The 20,165-nt window shown below is 47.5% G+C and overlaps 1 protein-coding gene and 1 long non-coding RNA gene across 2 annotated transcripts in view; one reads left to right on the forward strand and one right to left on the reverse strand.

The window, feature by feature from the left end:
* The window catches only part of LOC103609744 (proprotein convertase subtilisin/kexin type 7-like), a 25,630-nt gene extending 5,774 nt beyond the window's left edge, over positions 1-19,856 (forward strand). Inside the window, exons 6-18 of the mRNA XM_008594030.1 lie at positions 600-690; positions 1,587-1,641; positions 2,130-2,268; positions 3,024-3,124; positions 5,927-6,034; positions 6,164-6,223; positions 6,683-6,790; positions 7,286-7,388; positions 16,096-16,252; positions 16,807-16,901; positions 17,683-17,776; positions 18,059-18,176; positions 18,497-19,856. Coding sequence (XP_008592252.1) covers positions 600-690; positions 1,587-1,641; positions 2,130-2,268; positions 3,024-3,124; positions 5,927-6,034; positions 6,164-6,223; positions 6,683-6,790; positions 7,286-7,388; positions 16,096-16,252; positions 16,807-16,901; positions 17,683-17,776; positions 18,059-18,176; positions 18,497-18,865 — 1,598 coding nt within the window. The 3' untranslated portion in view covers positions 18,866-19,856. The remainder of the gene's footprint in view (positions 1-599; positions 691-1,586; positions 1,642-2,129; positions 2,269-3,023; positions 3,125-5,926; positions 6,035-6,163; positions 6,224-6,682; positions 6,791-7,285; positions 7,389-16,095; positions 16,253-16,806; positions 16,902-17,682; positions 17,777-18,058; positions 18,177-18,496) is intronic.
* On the reverse strand, positions 14,891-16,100 carry LOC103609743. Its single transcript, XR_552159.1, has 2 exons — positions 15,927-16,100; positions 14,891-15,804 (listed from the first exon to the last, which is right to left on the reverse strand). It is a non-coding gene; the product is annotated as an uncharacterized LOC103609743 (long non-coding RNA).
* Positions 19,857-20,165: the final 309 nt, after the last annotated feature.

Raw genomic sequence — 20,165 nt, forward strand, 5'->3', positions numbered from 1 at the left:
GATCCGAACTCCTTGACCTTGGTATTATAACACCTCACTCTAACCAACTGAGCTACACATCCTTTCTGAAAGCCCCATCTCTCCCTATATGGTCACCAGGATGTGACCCACGCAATTTTTAGAGGGTGAAATTCAGCATTCATGAGAGTAGTAATTGTAATGAGTATCGTTTATTTTTCTGAAAGCCCCATCTCTCCCTATATGGTCACCAGGATGTGACCCACCCAATTTTTAGAGGGTGAAATTCAGCATTCATGAGAGTAGTAATTGTAATGAGTATCGTTTATTGTTATTTATCTTTGTGTCAAGCACTGCACTAGGTGTTTTCACATGATTAAGGGTGAAGAAGGGAACCTTGGTTACCTACATGCAACCCTGTGATTCTTCCCACCAGACCCTGTGATCTCTAAAAGTCTAAGTCCCAGCATTATGTTAAAAAATGTTTTTGGACAGGTAATATATATACATGGTATAAAAATTCAAAAAGTGAAAGAGAGCTTACAGGAAAAGTCAGTCCCCCACGTATAGCTCTCCACCACCCAGTTCCCCATCTGGGGAATCAGCATTACTGAGGAGCTGGTGTGGCCTTCAATGCCTAGGTATCCGGGTGCTGGATGGACCCCTCACAGACAGCATGGAGGCCGTGGCGTTCAACAAGCACTATCAGATAAATGACATCTACAGCTGCAGGTGAGACAGAGCAGGTGAGAGGGCGAGAGGCTGGAGCACCTGGTACAAATCCTCCAACACAGAACAGCAAAGTGGGCTGACTCATGCAGTTCTGAGCAGGGTCTCCTCATTGGGTTCAGCTAATAAGTCCATTGCTCTCATTTCTCCAGATCCCCAGCCACGAGGTTCTCAGTCTTAACCCCCTGACACCCCAGTAATTAGATTGCCACCTAATTAGATGCCCCAGCCTGCCCCATTTCATTTGTTTTCTAAACTCAAAAGACCTCTGAGAGAAAGTGGGCTTTCCTGTCCAAGTGTAGATAAGCTGAGTGCCCAGCACCAATCCCTGCCGCCCTACATAAATGCACCTGCAGGTTCAGGTTGTGGTTGTGGTGGGCTGGAGAAGGAGGAGCTGGGGTCGGGCAGCCCCCATGGCATTGATCGCACCTGTTCCTCCCCCTAACCAGTACCTCCCTTAAATTTATGACATCATCACAAGATACATTTCCTCTTAGAGAAAGAGTAGAGAACCCCTCAGCCTAAGAACCAGGAAGTTATACAGATTAAATATCCCTTCAGGGGTGCTCTGCCATCAACGCTACTAGTAGATCCCTAGATGAGGAGTGGAATGATCCCGTCCCTCTCTTCCGCTATGTACTACCTTCTGAGAAAGGACTTTTAGGAGCAGGAAATATATTTCCAGAGAAAAGAAGAATCTTGGCACAGACTTCTGTTTTCCACTTTGGAGAAGGCATGGACCTTTGAACCTTATGTCTTTTAATCATGGGAGTCCTGAACTGGAACCCTTGGGAGGAGAGTAAGAGCTGCAGGCAGAAGAGTGGCCAGCTGAGACTGGGAGGCACTAGGTGGGTAGCCACAGCCTGGCTCTGGCCTTCCTTCTGGGTATTTCTCAACAGCTGGGGACCAGATGATGATGGGAAGACAGTGGATGGCCCCCATCAGCTTGGAAAGGTAACTGTGAATAGCACAAAGACTCTAGGAGACCCAGGATACAGTCTTCACTGTCCTAGGAGAACTACTACAAGTCGATCCCACTTCTCACCCCACCCCCATTTGCAGTACCAGACCTATGCCATCTAGCCCTGCTGCCTCCTTTCAGGAAGAGTACACCTAATCTGGAGCCGGGAGTATGGGGGACACTAATTCTTAGAGAGAGAAATGGAACAATGCTTTGAGATTGTTTCCCTTTGATCTTGTTCTCAGCTCCCATTCCTGGCCCCACCCTGTCATGTGATGAGCAGAGTACATCCATCAAATGTTGTTCAACTACCAGCTCCCTCCCCATCCTGTGTCCATCTTTAAATCTCTTTCCCCCATGCCCAGTGCCCTTTGTACTTCTTTCTTTTCTTTCTAGAAGGCGAGGAAAGGGTGACTGGTATGGTAGGTAGAAGTCTTTCCAGGAGCTTCTCAACTGATACCCTGACATTTTTGCTCCTCAGGCTGCGTTGCAACATGGGGTGATTGCTGGTCGCCAGGGCTTTGGAAGCATCTTTGTGGTAGCCAGTGGGAATGGAGGCCAGCACAACGACAACTGCAACTATGATGGCTATGCCAACTCCATCTACACAGTCACCATAGGTAGCGACTTGATGGTTCTGTGTGTGTGTTTATGTGTGTATGTATCACTCAGTGGTGAGGGGATTGTGTATCTTGGTGTGCCCATCTAAACATGTGAGCACGATCATCTCTTTGGGCTCATATAGGACTAGCTCTGCTCTCAGAGGACCTCGAGACTTCCTTAGATATCACCACACTCTGAGAGCACTTCCATCCCATCTTCTAGAAGTCACCACTGTCTTCATCCCCAACACAGTGATGAGGCCTTTGCTCTGGCCTCTCTTTCTGTGGCTCCCTGACTCCTCACTAGCCTAAATTAAATGCCCTTTACCTGTGCTCCCACTCATTGCATTTGCCACCCCAACTATATTTACTTACCTGGCTTCCTACCTGACTCTAGGCTCCTCAATATCAGGACTGTGGCCTTTTCTATATGGTCCTGATGCCTCACAGTGTGTGACTCAAAGTAGATGCTTAAAAATGAACGTGTGAAGGAATGAGTAGGTACAGAGGTGAAGGCCCTCAGTTTTACCCTGGAGCCTATTGAGGAACGGTCTTAGGATACAGAATACCCTCTGCCACTTGAGGCGGCTCGTTCAGATGAGGATTGTAGGCACTCTGAGGGACTTGGGCAACTCAGGTCATTTTTTAAACTCAGGACAGCACTCACCCCCCTCCCCACCCATGATAATTCAAAGGTAACTCTGGTACTATCAGGCTCCTGCCGCAGGACCAGCTCTTCATCTCAGTTCCCATTTCCCTTGCTCGGTGCACAGGTGCTGTGGATGAGGAGGGACGGATGCCTTTCTATGCAGAGGAGTGTGCCTCCATGCTGGCAGTCACCTTCAGTGGAGGGGACAAGATGCTCCGAAGCATTGTGAGTGCCTCCCGGGTCCTCCACGCCCTGCCGCGCCCCACCTCTTCTCTCAGGCATCACAACGTGTTTCTTTTTGTTCCCGGCTTCCCTGTCCTATCCCTCAGGCTCCTCTTCCCTAGCAGACCTTTGTCTCTCAAGGTATGCCACTGTTGGAAGAACAGACCTGAGCACTCTGGATAAATCTGTGTAAATGGTGGTCATCTTAGGCATCACAACGTGTTTCTTTTTGTTCCCGGCTTCCCTGTCCTATCCCTCAGGATCCTCTTCCCTAGCAGACCTTTGTCTCTCAAGGTATACCACTGTTGGAAGAACAGACCTGAGCACTCTGGATAAATCTGTGTAAATGGTGGTCATCTTAAAAACTTCATCCTAGAATAGATGTACATATTGTTACAGAAACTGTCACATTGATTAAATAACTTCTTTGAAATGTCTTCCTTTGGTAGAATTTGGGCTTTCACTAATTTCTGTGAGCTTAAAAAAAAGTCATCATTCCATTGCTCTTCAGCCCTTCTATAAATACTGTGAGTTCTGGTCATATTCATCCTCAGGAATAAACCTAGTGGTTGTCTTCGTGGAATAGGCAGGGAAAGGAGACAGGGGAATATCTCATGTCAATGAGAGAGAGAAAGAGAGAGAAAGACAGGGAGAGGAGAGAGAGAGAAATGGAGAGAGGAGAGAGAGGGAAAGATGGGGGTAGAGAGAGGAGAGAGGAAAAGATGGGGGAGAGAGAGGAGAGAGAGGGAGAGATGGAGGGGGAGAGAGAGGGAGAGACCTGGAGGGAGCTATAACTAGAGCCATAGCAAATGAGATTGGAGAGGGGAGTGGAGCTTCTCTAGCCTATGGAACCTGTTTAAGGAATTCAGGGGCTCTTGCCTATACCCAGCTGGGCTTAGCTCCATGCCAGCCAGTTTAACCCACGTCTCTAGACCATAGTCAGAACTCCTAGCCCGTCCCTGTTGCCCATACAGTGTAATATGGGGATAGGAGGCTCTAGGCAAGAGCTGGACTGGAGCCAGGTGGTGTCAGATTTCTCCAGTGGCTGGGTTGGGAGGTCTCTCTGGGGCCCTCCGGAATTAGGCTGCTTTGTCTTCCTGCTGGTTCAAATTCATTTTCCAAAACTGAAACTTTGTTATGCCCATAAATGACTTGTGGTCAACACAGTGTTCCAAGGCTCTGTGCCAATTGACCCCTACTACCTCCTCCCCCTACCCCAGGGAGAAGAGAAGAGACTAGATGAAAGTAAAAAGGCAAGAGAGGCTTTGCTCAGCAGGCTGGGGTCTGTGCACAGGGCACCCCACCACAGGCGAGGCTGGGTTAGCAGGAGGGGCAGGACATACTACACTCTTCACTCCCAGCAGATCTCAGGAACCCTGCTCACCCCCGCCCAGCCAGGGACTTAAGAAGGCTCCATAACATAATTGTCACCCTTGCTCTGCGGTGCCTGGCTTTTCTCCTAACTCAACTCCACTTCCATCTGACTTGTAATTTGTCCAAAACTGAAAAGAGAGCTTTCTCAGTCAGGTTCGCATCTTTGGACTGTCCTTGCCTTGGAAACCTCCTGCTGCCATTTCTGTTCAATGAGCAGGGCAGCTGGGTGGAGCTGTCTTTCTGAGGGCAGGGTCCATATGCTTCCTGCCATCTGGCTGCCTGGGGGAGCTTCCCCGGACTTTTCTATGGCTGCCCAGGGCTGCTGCCACCCTAGGCAAGTTTACGGGCTTCCCAGCTGCACATTAGACTGTCACTGTGAGGCTGTTTCCTTAACAGGAAAAATATCAATCTCTTCCCTGGCACAGACCAGGCTTCTCACTCTCATGGAGACTACAACTTGGAGAGTGTTTTTCCCTTTTCTTCTGGAGTGTACAGTGTCTGGGTGAAAACTGCATCTCTTGGCAGCTGCTGTAACAGCTGGGAGGGAGCAGTGAGTGCAGTAGAGGAGGACACCCTGGTGTCTGACCCAGGGAGAAGTCTGGAAGAAAGGAGCCCTCTGGTCTTAGCCCTGGCACCATGCGCTTAGGATCCAGGTGCTGTAGACTGGAGCAGATTTAGGCAGGGCCCTTCTCAGCTAAACCTGTCAGTCTCTAGCATGACGACAGCATGGGAAGAACTCGGTGCCAGATGCCCACACCCTTGCACCCCACCTCAGAGCCACAAGTAGAGCAGGGACTAATGGGAACCAAACTGAAGCACCAGCCGGAGTAGTGAGTAGCTTGTCCTGTCTCAGGCTGGCAGGCTGTGTAGACGCTGAGCCCATGCCGAGCCGGGATGAGCAAGGCCACAGTTCTCTCTCCCCAGGAACATGCTCCCTGGGTTTGAACCAACATCGCTGCAGCCCCTGAGGCTGCACTGCCAAACTGGATTTCCTTGAATGGTGCCGTCACTCTTGTCCCAGCTCCAGCTGGGGCCCAGTAGTTCCCCTGGCCACTTCCTCTGTCTAGCTTGGTTGTGGGGCTTGGAGGGTTGGGAGTGGGGATTAGGGTGGAGAATTTGGGAATGGGAGCAAGGATCAGGAAACACTTTGCGCTGGAGCCCTCTCACATGTCTTTATCTCCTCTCCCCCACAACCGTACCCTCAGAAGTACCTCTGTAAAGTGTACTTTGTCCTTGTCTCACTTCTCCAGAGGTTCTCTTAGGAGGCCAGGAGGATTAAGGTTCTCCTTTGTCCTGCCCCACTCTGGTCAAAGACTGAGCTTCAGCAAAGGAAGGGCCTACCAGAGAGGCTCGTTCTGAAGACCAGGCCTGTACTCCTCCTACACCTTTGAACTCCATCTCTAACCACCCCCTCCCTTTTCCACTTCCCAGGTGACCACTGACTGGGACCTTCAGAAGGGTACCGGCTGCACTGAGGGCCACACAGGGACCTCAGCTGCAGCACCTCTGGCAGCTGGCATGATAGCCTTAATGCTGCAGGTACGGCCCTGCCTCACATGGCGTGACGTTCAGCACATCATTGTCTTCACCACCGGCTGCACTGAGGGCCACACAGGGACCTCAGCTGCAGCACCTCTGGCAGCTGGCATGATAGCTTTAATGCTGCAGGTACGGCCCTGCCTCACATGGCGTGACGTTCAGCACATCATTGTCTTCACAGCCACCCAGGTGAGATACTGGTAGGTAGACAAGTGGCCTGGCTCAGCCTATCCCAGAGTTTGGGTATCAAGAGCCTTCAGATTCTAAATGTCCCAAGTGTTAGATGCCAAGTCGCCTTCAGAGTTGCCTATGTAAAGCACAGGTGAGGGGACCCCATCGAGACCACAGACCTAAACTCATTTGTACCTATTCTGCTAATGCCATTTTGCCTACAAAGGAGAGCTCTGGCTTTGCTCTCTTATTCTGAAGACTGTGCCTCCTGGCTCCTTCTCTAGAAGCAAGCCACTGGGTGGTGACATCATGGGGCTTTGACCTATTGTCCCAGCTTTCCTCTGGGAATCCATTCCAAGTAGCCTTAGTGGGAGAGTCTGGACTGGCTCAACCAGTAGGGTAAGCAGGGAAACCAGAGGTAGGTTGCTGAGATTACATCGGCATGTGAGAGACTAACCAGGACCTCTGTCCTTTCAGTATGAGGATCGCCGAGCAGAGTGGGTCACCAACGAGGCAGGCTTCAGCCATAGCCACCAGCATGGTTTCGGCCTGCTCAATGCGTGGAGACTCGTTAATGCAGCCAAGGTGAACAGGTCTTGGCAGGGCAGAGCGCGCTGTGTGAGGTGACTGAGGGAGGGGGCCGAATGCCTAAAACATTGCCTGGCACATCATAGGTGCTTAACCGGTGTTCATTCATTTCATTTATGTGGCCACTTTTCCCCTCATCTCAGCTGATGTCCATCTTACAAATGAAAAAGCAGACTCAATGCTGTAATTGAAGTTTCCAAACTCTTAGCAGAGAATACATGGGACCTGAGTGTAGCTCCGGACTCTGAGGGTGCTTGGTTCTCATTGTGCACCTTGGACACAGCCATTTTCCTCTGGTTCCTTGATTTGGTGCCAGAAGGAGCATTCCCAAGTGTCCACAGAAGCCTCAGGAGTGAGAAAAGGCGATGAGAGGAAAAAAAAGAGAGCTTGGCCTTAAAGACCATGTCAGCACACACACGTGTTTGTAAGAACATGTGTGTGATCAGTCTTTTTGGCTGATTTGCTGTCCCCCCCCCACCTTTCTGTTAATAGATCTGGACATCTGTCCCTTACTTAGCTTCCTACGTCAGTCCCGTGTTAAAAGAGAACAAGGCTATTCTGCGATCCCCCCGCTCCCTGGAGGTCCTGTGGAATGGTAAGTAATCAGCACAAAGGGAGTTAATCGTAGGCCTGAGGTTTGGGTCGGGTGATGGGGAAGTTAAACTCATCCTCCCTGCCGGATTCTAACCCGTCCTTTAGGAGCTGAGCTCCCGCGGTCCCCCCGCTCCCTGGAGGTCCTGTGGAATGGTAAGTAATCAGCACAAAGGGAGTTAATCGTAGGCCTGAGGTTTGGGTCGGGTAATGGGGAAGTTAAACTCATCCTCCCTGCCGGATTCTAACCCGTCCTTTAGGAGCTGAGCTCCAGCCAAACGTGTGGAGTTTTCTTTGACCATTTTAGGACATGTTGCTGCTTCTGAGTTGGCTGGCCCCCTGGCTGCTTAAACAAGACCTTTCTCCTGAGTTACTTAGTAGTAGTGAAAAGGAGCTGTTGAGCAACCAACCAGAAGGGTGGGTGGGAGGAGTGGGATTGGGATTTAGGAGACTAGGCAAGAATTGAAAGACGTTCCTGTGACTTCCATGCTCAGATCTTGCCAGACAACTCTATTCATCCCAGCGGCCTTTGGATGAAGTAAAGGAGTTGGGAGTTTCTTCCTTTGATTCTCAGGCTTATCTAACAGAGTCAGATGCAGTCTGCTGGGGGAGAGACAGTCTGTAGAGGTCTCCCCAGACTCTAGTTGCCTGTCCTCTGCCCCTGCCTCCGTGTGCCCAGGGTCACCAGGATTGTCTGAAGGGTGGAGGGGGTGTGTCTTCTAAGTCAGTGATATGGTTTTCTGCTGAGCACAGAGGTGGAAGCCCTTCCCAGAGAAGAGGGAGGCTGGGTCGGGATGCTTGTGCCAGAGGTCCTCTGTGCCACAGGGTCCTCTGCACATTTCCCAGAATTTTCCCTACCTCCAGCTCCTTGGGGAATTTTTTTTCCCCTTTAGAAATTTCGACAAGCAGAGTTAATCAACTTTTTGTGAAGGTTGAAGCATGTCATACTTAGCACCCAAACCAGAACTCTGTCCTCACTTATCCTGTCCTACTAGGAAGTGATCAAACCAGAGCCATGGCAGGAGAAGGAATGGCCAAAGAAGGGAATGCAGAAGGGGGGCTGAGGGGCGGCTTCCCTCAGGTGGAGGTTTCACTGAGAAGAGTTCAGTTGTCTCCCTGCCTAACCATACCCAGCCTTTTCCCTCCACGTGGAAGGAAACCTATGGGCCCAGTCATCATATTTTCCGTAAAAGGAATGTTATCTTGGAAAGGGCATAAAGCATCAGCCAAGGCAGAGATGTTCAGAAACATTTCCAGGAATGCAGTTCAGTCGGAATCCCCTGGCTTTGCACTTGCGTGTCTTGGAGATAGTGTGTGTGCCTTTTCCTTTTACCTCCCATTTAGGGTTGTTTACTGTCCCATCTGTCAAATGAGGGAGTTGACTTAGGAGAGGATTAGAGCCCTTTGCAGCTTTGTCATCCTCTGCTTCCCACTAACTAGGGCATGTTGCCCCAGAATGTCTAACAAACCTCCCTAGGTATCAAGGCTTCTGGCAACTGCTTATTTGTCACTAGGAAGCAAGAGATTGTCCTGAGCAGAGGAGAGAGGGAGGTGGTCTTATGGAAAAAGCAGCATGAAGAGAAGGGAGAGAAGATTCAGGGAGTTTGGCTAATGGAGCTCTTCACATGTTCAGAGGGCGGCAAGCAGGCCTGGCTGCAAATTTCAGAGCCAGCAAAGGTGTCTTCTCTGACATGACTACATTTACCCCTGAGCAGACAGAACAGAAGGGATAAGGCTGTTGGTTTGATTGGAGGTTGAAGGAAGTAAATCTGGTTAGTATAGAATTGAGCAACTCAATCCCAGACAATCAAGAAACCTCTGCCCCTACAGCCAAACTGTGGTCTTTTTCCACCAGGACCTGGGTGATTCTGTGTCTGGGGGCTGGAAAGTGAACTTTTGTAAGAGGGAGCCGAACATCCTTCAGATAGAAAAGGAGGTGAAATACCTCTAAGACTCTAGAGCAGCGTTGTCCCATAGAACTTTCTGCAGTGATGGGACTGTTCTATATCTGTGCTGCTCAGTTCAGAAGCCACTAGCCATACGAGACTATTGAGCATTTAAAATGTGGCTAGTGTGACTGAAGAACTAAATTTAATTTTATTTCATTAGAGTTAAATTTAAATGCCACATGTGGGGCCGGCCCGTGGCTCACTCGGGAGAGTGCGGTGCTGAGAACACCAAGGCCACGGGTTCGGATCCCATATAGGGATGGCTGGTTCGCTCACTTGGGAGAGCATGGTGCTGACAACACCAAGTCAAGGGTTAAGATCCCCTCACTGGTCATCTTTAAAAAAAAAAAAAATTAAAAAATAAAAAAATAAATAAATGCCACATGTGGCTAATGGTTACCATACTGAGCAGCACAGCTGAAGAGCAAGATGGGATTTTGTTTCTCCCCACATAAATAAATAAATGCCACATGTGCCTAATGGTTACCATACTGAGCAGCACAGCTGAAGAGCAAGATGGGATTTTGTTTCTCCCCACTGATGGGAGATTATGAGGGAAAGGGGACTGGGATCCCTTGGTTCCTTTATATCTGACACCGGCTCTGAAATCTCTACCAGAAGGTAGGAGCAAGAGTAGGGTTTTGGGAGGAGTGTCTTCTACACAAAGAGTCTTAGTGTTAGAAGATTCCTGAACACCCAGTGCACCCACCCTTTTCTCCTCATTTGCAGTCTGATTATACTGGCTAACCCTCTGCCTGGGCAGTGAATCCTGTTCCTTCACCTTTCCGCGTCTTCCCTCTTCCACCCAATCTTTTCATCTCTGTTGATTCTTGCTCCTGCTTTCAAGTTAAAGTCCCTGCCACCCTTGCACCAGCACCCTTTGCAAGTGAGTTAACTAAAGCAGTTGCTCACTTTTATCACACTCCCTCAGCCGCTGGAGACTTCATTATTCAGTGTGCCCCTTGCCTGGTCTGACATGGGGGCCAGTTCAGTTTGTCCTTCTCAACCTTCTTGTTGCTCTGACGCTACTGATGAGGCCTTTGCTGCACCCTCTGCCCCCACTATCTTCTGTGACCTCCTTTGCTCCATAGCCCGCTCTCTTCTGCCTTCTCTGCCCAAGGTGCTCATTTTCCTTGTTTGCTCTTGTGCACTCCTGAACCGTGAGTGTCTTCTGGGATTCATTCCACAACTCTATCCTCCATCTACATTTTCTTCTTCAATAGTGCAGCTGTCTTTATGACTCCAGCTACCATCTGTCCACAAATGATTCCTAGATCTAAATCTCTCATTCTGATCCCTCCCCAGTGAGAAGGATGGAGATTTTCGTAGCTTCCACAGATTATGGGCAGATAGAGACCTGGCATCTTCTGGGACAGAGGGTAAGAGTCGAAAAAGACCCAACTTATTACCAAAGGCCAAATAATAATAAGATGAGGATCATCAGCTAAGATTCGAGTGCTTTTTATGTGCCCACTGCTGTTCTAAGTATTAGCTCATTTAATGCATTAGCTCATTTAGTTCTAGCAGAACGTGCTTCCCAAGTTTCCAGTGTACTCACATGCATTGCTGCTCAAGTCCTCATCTTCACCAGTGAGAGCATGGGTGGAGCATGCCTCAGTGCACACCACTAACACAGACAAGCACTCCTTTTTGGATCCTGTTCACTTCCGTAATGTTCCTGAACATGCCATTGACTCTCCTATAAGCCCCTTCTCTGCCACATCAGTGCTCTCTTCCAACGATGCCATGGGTATTTCCTTCATCTTTCTATTCCTAAATCACTGTGTGCTGTTGATATTCCACTGATACGTTGCATTTAACACGTACAAAATTTAGACTTCATTATCACCTCTCAAAAGCCAGCTTGCTTTCCAAAGTTTCTCCCATTTGTGTCAGTGCCATTACCATTCCTTGGGCCCCTAAACTTGAAACTCTGGAGTTTTTAATCCCTCTCTATCCCTTGCCTGTCCCCAGGTCTTCCCCTAACCCTTCCCTTGCAATTTAGCCATTTTGTTTTTTTCTCTGAATTGTCTTTTGATCGATTCACTCATTCATTCTGGAAATATGTGAGACCCCCTTCATCCTAGGCACTGTATCAAGTTCTAGGGATCAGAGGTAAGACATAGATCCTGCCTCAAAGAGCTCACAGTGTGGAATGGAAACAGTCCGATTTGCAGGTGTAATGCAGTGTCATAAGCACTGTGATGGAGACGGCACAGATGCTTTGAGAGCACAGCTGAGAGACATCTCCTGCCACCAGGGGAAACAGGGAAGGGTTCTCAGAGAAACTGTTGGCTGACCTGAGTTTTACTATATACGTTAGCCAGGAGAAAAGGTGAGGAAAGGGACATCCAGGCAGCAGGAATGACATGTACAGAGTTGACAATTTCTTCAGGAAGCTGCAAGTAATTCAGTATAACTGTAGCATAAGGTGAGAGGGGAAGAGAAAGACCTGAAACTGGTTGTGGCAGGGCCAGATAGAACTGTGTGCCATGGTGGGGAGTTTGATTTTTACCTCGAAGGCTGTGGGGAGCCTTTGAGATAGATTGTCACCAATTAATGTTAGCAGAGAGAGGGATCAAAGAGATTCCCAAAGCCTTATCCTTTAGAGATACATACTGAAATCTTTTTTTTTTTTTGGCAGCTGGCCAGTACAGGGATCCAAACACTTGATCTTGGTGTTATAACACCATGGTCTAACCAACTGGGCTAACCTGCCAGCCCTGAAATCTTTACTGATGCACTGATATGATGCCTGGGGATCCCAAAAGAATCTGGGAAGGGGAAGAAAAGGGGATCATCAATGAGACAAATATCTTGGCCATATATTAATTATTGAAGTTAAGTATTGAGAACATCTGTTCTCTCTACTTTTATATATGTCTAAAATTTTCTATAATAAAAAATTATATACATATATATGTTGTATATGTGTATAAATAAGCATTACATTTATGTAGTTTATATATTTATGTATGTTTATATAAATAAATATAATATATATATTTTTAATATTGGTATATATAAAGATTTCCAGGTTTTTAGCTTGGACAGCTGATTAGACAGTGATGCTATCTGATGAGAATGGGTATCCAGGAGGAAGAACAGATTGGTCAAGGGCTATGAGGTGTGGAGAGCTGAGGAAGATTTTTTAATATTGGTATATATAAAGATTTCCAGGTTTTTAGCTTGGACAGCTGATTAGACAGTGATGCTATCTGATGAGATTGGGTATCCAGGAGGAAGAACAGATTGGTCAAGGGCTATGAGGTGTGGAGAGCTGAGGAAGATAATTTTGGCTACACTGTGCTTGAGGCTTCTATACAACATCTGAAGATTATATCTACAAAGTGGTGGAATAAATGAGTTTGAAAGAAGAAAAAGATCTTGGAGAGAATGAGATCACCAGTAGACAGAGGATAAAAGATGGCCCAAAGGCTAACATTAAAGAGTGGTCAAAGGAAAAGAGCCGCCAAAGAAAACAGAAGAGATGGCCTGAGTGGTAGGAGAAAGATCAGGAGATGGTATCACAGGAATTAAGGACAATTTCAGTGAGAGAGGGCAAGAAAGGACTGCAGGGCATAAATGAGCTTAACAAAGAGGCCACTGGTTTCTTGAGAAGAATCATTTCAGTGTATTCATAGGGGCAGAAGCCAGATTGCCGTTGGTTGAATAATTAATAGGGATAGAAGAGGATGTCTAGTTAAAGCTGGCAAATTGAACACATGCTTTTATATCTGCTCTTTCCCAAAACCTCACCAAAATAAGAAGAATAAAAATGATATAAGCACAAGGACAAAGAGAATGAGAGAGGATACCACAGCAAATGAGAAATTTCATCTCATTTTTGGAAGATGGAAAATGAATGGAGAATTGAGCAGGGCTAAGAAAATTGCAAACCAAATACCTGCAAGGGGGATACTAAGAAACAAGCCCATTCATTCTACAGTATCCCAAAGGCTCAGGAGTTGGAAGCCCCCTGTACTACAGAAGACAGAGATGAGATATGAGACTAAAAATAGAGGTCAATTAAAAGTTAGACTCCACATACCTTCCCCCATCCTCAGCAGCCAAGTGATGGGCTCTACCTTGTCCAGGCAGGAGTTGGGAAGCTTATTCTCCAGAGCCTTAATGTTTACTGGGTACTGTTCTAAGCACTTTACATATGTTATCTAATTTAATCGTCCTATCAACCCAATGAAGTAGGTACTGTTACTAGCCCCATGTTACAAATAAGGGAACTAATTTAATTCTTGGAGCTAGTAAATGGCAGAGCTGGGATTTGAACCAAGGCTGGACGGCTCCAGAGCCCATGCTGTTAACACCGGTAGGCAGAAGGAAGTAAAGGGTTGAGAAAGGGTTTGTTTTGTTTTTCATTTGTAGTAGCAAAGACATAAGCAAGAAGTTCTAGCCAAGAAGATGGATAACTAGCTGATCTAGTGTGTGACTTTGCCAAATATTGCTGTGAAAGGACAAGAGAGCAACAGGAGCTTGAGAATGTAGATTAGAGTGTTGGAGAGATGAGCTGTGGGATCTCAGCGAGGAAGAAGGAGCTTGATAGATTGCAGGAAAATGAAGGGGCCAAGAAGGGAGTGGGGAAGGTGGAAGGAGGGAGGTTGTTTACAGGGAAGGTGGGACGTTGGCTTTGAAGAGTTGACAGATGAATTTAAAGAAAATACACACACGCACACATCCATACACAGAAAGAGGTCTGCACGGATATTTACCAACATGTCATCAGGAATTGTGGGTGCTTTTTTGTTTTTATTTTTGCTCATCTACTTTTCTAACTTATCTTCCATTAATTTGTATTGCTTATGTAATAAAGAAACTCACAATGAAAGTTACTAAACCATTCAGAGGTGAAGCTGCCCCAGATAATGACAAGGTCCAGGGCATGGTCATGGATGTAGGTGACTGACATGGGCTGCAGAAAGGTCTTTGGAGCTGAGGAGGAAAAGAAATGTGAAGTTATGAAATTGTATATGTAGTCCTCATGAACATTGGTGTCTTAGTGGTGAGTGAGAGGTGACACTCTTCAGTGAATGCAGTGAGAGGAGGACATAGCAGGAGGTCAGTAGGGAAAGGGACTAGGAAGGATAGAAAGTGGTGTCATAGAAAGCCTTGAGCCTTGGCTTCCCTTTCTCTATCACAGTCATTCGTGCGTACACGACCTCACACCTCGAATGAGGCAATGGCATTTTAGCTGCTCTTCTGTCACCTATTTCTTCCTCTCTCTAGTTCATCCTAAGGTTACAGCCATTAGTGTAACCTCCCTTCAGCTCTTTATTTTAAACTCTGTCCTTGCTCAGTAATCTATAATAGCTCTCGGTTGCTTGTTTAAAAAATTTTAAAGCCATTCCCATGCTAGGTTCCATGCTCCCTACTTTCAGTACCTCTCTGAGCCTCTTCATATGTAAAATGAAGGTATCGCTCTCTGCCTTGAATATTGGAATAAGTGAATGGGAGCAAAGATGCCTTAGAAAGAATTATTTTTCTTGGAACCTAACTTCTTAACAATCCCCAATTGAGTCATCCAGTTCAGTAGGGTTTTTTTTTTGTTTGTTTTATTTTGAAATAATTGTAGATTCATAGGAGGTTAAGAAGAAATGTACAGGGAAGACCAGTGCACCCTTCTCCCAGTGTTAACATCTTACACAATTATAGTACAATAACAAAACCAAGAAATTGACATTGTTACAATGCATAGAGCTTATTCAGATTTCACCAGTTATACATGAATTCAGTATTTGTGTGTGTGTGTGTAGCTATGTGTGATTTTACCACGTGTAGCCTTGCATAAGCACCACTACCGCCACCGAGATGCAGAACCATACTATCACCACAAGACTCCTTTGTGTTACCCCTTCATGGCCACATTCACCCCAGCCCCCAATCCCTAACCCCTGGCAACCACTGATCTGTTCTCCATCTCTGCAGCTGTTATTTTATGAATGTCATATAAATGGAATCATGCAGTATATATCCTTTTGAGGTAGGCTTTTTTCATTCACATAGTTTCCTTGAAGTTTATCCACTTAAGTAGTTTTTAAAAAATTTAATTCCGTATTGTCTTCAACAGGAGACTTGTTCATTTCCACTTCTATCTTTGTACCTGCTGTTTCCCCCTTCTAGAATACCCTCTACCAATCCTCTCTACCAATCCGTATTTGTTCCCTTCTTCAGAATGTGTGTCACTGCTATGTACCTAAACCCATCTGGCTCATCTCTGTTCCCTTATCAGTTATGTATATCCCATATCATATCACTTTCCACTTGCAGGTAGGAGCTAGGGACCATGCCCAACTTATCTTTATATTTCCAGCATCTAGTATAGTGCCTGAAGTGTAGGAGATACTAAGTAAATAACTTTTTAGATGAATAAATGATAGAAGTTGCTCTGTTGGGTTCTTATATTATGTCTTGGGTATGTTTTGTCTTCCCAACTGGACTCTAAACTAGATTGCAAACCTGAAGTACTAAGTAAATAACTTTTTAGATGAATAAATGATAGAAGTTGCTCTGTTGGGTTCTTCTATTATGTCTTGGGTATGTTTTGTCTTCCCAACTGGACTCTAAACTAGATTGCAAACCTGAAAGCAGCAACTGCATTTCATTTACTGGTAGACACTAGGCCCCAGTTAGAGTTGCCATAGATGTTTGTATGTGGCTTCAGTGAGCATGTGCCTTTGTGTATGTTGGGATGAAGTGAGGGCGTGTTTATGGGCTGGTTTCCCAGCTGCCCAGCCTGACTTCCCACAGTCAGCAGGATGGACCTGGAGATGTCGGGGCTGAAGACCCTGGAACACGTGGCAGTGACAGTCTCCATCACTCACCCACGACGCGGCAGCTTGGAACTGAAACTATTTTGCCCCAGTGGCATGATGTCCCTTATCGGCGCCCCCCGCAGCATGGACTCGTACGTACACCTACCCATGGCCTCCTGAGCTCTCTTTGCAACAGGGGCCTTTTCAAGGAAAAGTTATGGGAGAAGTGGATATTGGCACTGTCCTAAGCTACCATGGCACTGACTATCCTTGGCAGCAGGTAGTCATTTTTCCCATGCTTTATTCAAGTGCTTACCATGTGCTAGGCACTGCACTTTACATATGTTTTCTCCAATCCTTGTAAGAACCCTGTAGAGTAGACTTTGTAACCTCCTTTTATAGATGCAGAAACAAGTCACAGAGCTAGTAAGTGCCTGAGCGAGTAAGAATAAACCTAAATCTATGGGACTCCCAAGCCTGTGCTCTCTCCACATTGGCTTTTCCTACTACACCACACTGACGCAAGTCCCTCATTCCACAAGGTCCCAGGGGCAAGGGACAGCACTCGAAGACCCCTCACGGCACCCTCCCAGATGGCTGTAGCTCATTTCCGTGGCTACTACAGTAAGAAAATAATGTTTCTGGGAGAAGTGGTCAGCTCCCTGCACCATTGCCTTCCACGTTTTCTGCTTCATTCTTTCCCCAGGGACCCCAATGGCTTCAACGATTGGACCTTCTCCACTGTGCGATGCTGGGGGGAAAGAGCAAAAGGGATCTACAGACTCGTTATCAGGGATGTGGGTAAGCATCCCTGCCCTGCCACCAGGGCCCTGCATTTCCTGATTGTCTTCTGCTCCCTTGGGATCTCAGAGTCCCCACAGAAAGTATCCCATGTGGAATTCAAAGGATTGCCATTGAACCAAGAGGGTAAATGCCAGGAAGTATGCCCCCTCCAAAAAGTGGATATTGACATCTAAAAGTGTTCATTGATTCTACCTCCCGTATTCCTTGAAGAAGTGACTGATCCATTTTTCCTCAGGATAGCAACACAAATTCCTTGTTGAAACCACATTTCAAGTCCTTTCACATATAACCATCCTTCGGCCAGCCCTGGTAGGCAGGTAAGGGCAGGACTAATTTTCACTGTCTCTTTTGGAAAAACTGAGGCCGAGAGGTTTGAAGTGACTTACAGAAGGTCGCAATATCAGTGAATATTGAATATCTTCAATATCACTGAAGAAACTGGAAATTGAGCCCAACCCTTCAAACTTCCAGTTAAATTAGTTATTCATTAGACCAGCGGTTTTCAAACCTTTCTTTAATTTAGTAGAAAGACATTTTTTTTGGTCAAGCAAAATCCCAGCCGAAACCCCAAAACATGGGAGATAAAGGCAAAACTTCTCTGCCTAGAAGTACAACCTTTCAACCCCCCCTTTCCATTCCTAAGGGCACCCTGCGAAGCACTTCTGCAGAACCATGGGGTCAGTGGGACACCGTTAGAGAACTACTACAGCAGACCATGTAGTCTGAGTCCCTTTGGGGGTGGGGCATGGCTCATGGACTACCCCACTTTCTGTCCTAGGAGATGAATCATTCCAGGTCGGCATCCTCCGGCAATGGCAGCTGACCTTATATGGTTCTGTGTGGAGTCCAGTAGACATCAGGGACAGACAAAGGTAGGTATGGCCACATGTGTCAGAGGGACGGCAACTCATGGTTGGGAAAGTATGGGGGAAGAAGCCACCTGGGGAGGCCCACCTACCTCTGAACCCCAACTGTGCTTCCCAGCTCCAGTCTAAAGATGAAAGGTAGAGCTGGGGGCTGAGAACCCACAGTGTGCTCCTCTCCTTTTTGCTGTGGGGCTTCATGCTCTTCTGCTGTAAGCAGGGAGGACGGGAGGGCAGATGGTGTAGGAACCATGTTCAGTGGGGTGTCCTCGTTTCTTTTCTTCTCCACAGGATGTTAGAAAGTGCCATGAGTGGAAAATACCTGCACGATGGCTTCGCTCTGCCCTGCCCACCTGGGCTGAAAATTCCTGAGGAAGTTGGTTATACCATCACCCCTAACACCCTTAAGGTACTAGGGCCAAGATTCAAGCTACGGGCAGGCAGAACTGTCCTGGGGGATTTAGTCTTTGATGTGATACTCAAGGTGACCTGGGGAATGAGGGGTTGGGAAGACCTGGGTCCCAACAGTGGTTTCACAGCGTTGCTCCTGCTCTACTAGCTAACTCTTAGAGGGCAGTCCTTGTGGGAGGGGGGCGATTAGAGGAGTGCTTTGGGGTAAGAGAGGCAGTCTCCAGAAGGAGAGAAACTTTCTGAGCTCATTGTCTGGGCTGAGAAAGGCTGGGGGCTTTGGGAAACAGTCCCTAACAAAGGTGATTGACTTTTCTCCAGACCCTGGTGCTGGTAGGCTGTTTTACCATCTTCTGGACCATTTACTACATGCTGGAAGTATATTTGAGCCATAGGAATGTGGCTTCTAACCCAGTTTGTAGGAATGGACCCTGCCACTGGACCCGGAGGAGCCGAAAAGCCAGGGAGGAGGGGACAGAGCTAGAATCCATGCCACTCTGTAACAGCAAGGATCTAGATGGAGTGGAGGCAGAGAGCAGGGACCCTCCTGCCACCTCTGGCCTCCTTGCCTCAGACCTACTGGATCAGGGGGACTGGAGCCCGTCCCAGAATAGCAGGAGTGCTCTGGACTGCCCTCATCAGCATCAACCTTTAGATCTGCTTCAGAAGAAGGAGGAGCAGATCTGCTGACATCGGGACCTGACACATTCAGTGCGGGAATATGCTCTTCCTTCCCAAATTGGGGAAGCTTGGAAAATTGCTCTCAACTATTGGGAGCTCTGGGGAGAAAGCAGTCCTGATGCTTATATCTGGAATCTGAGGCCCAAACAGCATCTTGTGACTCTGCTCAAGAGAGGTTGAGGGCCTTTGTAAGGTATAAGTGGCAGAGGATTCGTGCCAGAGAACCATCTGGCAAGAGCCTCAGGATCTTCCTCCAACTGAACAGGAGCTTTTGGTGAGAAGGTATTGGATGAGGAGTTGGTACCTCCACTGGGCAAGCCTCCATCCTCCTGTCTTGGGCAAGCCAGTCGTCAAGGTCATAGGGACCCCGACCCATGCATGGGTTGAGAAGGTGCCTTCCATGGCCAGGAGAACATCTCAACAGAAACATCACAGGGGTCACTTGGGCAAAGGGCTTAGGAGTAGAGGCTGGGAAGAGCCCCAGGACATGCCTGTCCTGAAAGCAGCTGCCTCTATTATCCCTTCCCTGGACGACTCATCAGAAGCCAACCTTGAACATACCCGACTCCTTCAGCATCACTCCTCCCCCACCTTTATCATTCTCAAGGATTGGTACGATCCTCCTGGCACAGCTGGGGATGGGTACGGCTCCCCAGGGCCTGTGCTGCTTCACTAAGGAATTCTGCGGCAGGGCTGCAGAGCAGATGTCAGACACATGAGTTTTAGGAGACAGCCTTGGGAGCCACTGCCCCTCCAGCCCTACAACCACCCTGTCTTCCTCAGCAAAATGCTCAGGGAAATGGCCTTCACCCCGGGAGGCCAGCTGTCTGCCTGACAGGCTGTGACTTTTCCTCCCATTCTCAGCCTCCTCCCCTCTTCTGAGCTAGTTGGTTGATTTGAATTTTTTTAATGCTTAAAATTTGGTTTTTCACAGCCACCTTTTGTTGAACTTTTTCTGCACAGCTTTTCCAAAATAAAAACCTTCCAAACATTTTTGCCACTTCCCATCTCTTCATTCCTCTGCCTCCCAAAGCCAATGCAAGTTGCTAAGTTGCTCCTCTTCCTCTTCCTTTTTCTGCACAGCTTTTCCAAAATAAAAACCTTCCAAACATTTTTGCCACTTCCCGTCTCTTCATTCCTCTGCCTCCCAAAGCCAATGCAAGTTGCTAAGTTGCTCCTCTTCCTCTTCAGTCCCCGAGATTCACTCTCCTGTTCCATGGCTTGTTTCCTCTGAAAGAATCTGACCCTCCTGGAATCTTGGAGTGTGAAGGGTCTTTCAGAGGACGGCAGCCGGGAACACACCAAAACT

Source organism: Galeopterus variegatus, unplaced genomic scaffold, assembly GCF_000696425.1.
Source record: "Galeopterus variegatus unplaced genomic scaffold, G_variegatus-3.0.2 Scaffold10036, whole genome shotgun sequence".
NCBI classification, from domain to species: Eukaryota; Metazoa; Chordata; class Mammalia; order Dermoptera; family Cynocephalidae; genus Galeopterus; species Galeopterus variegatus.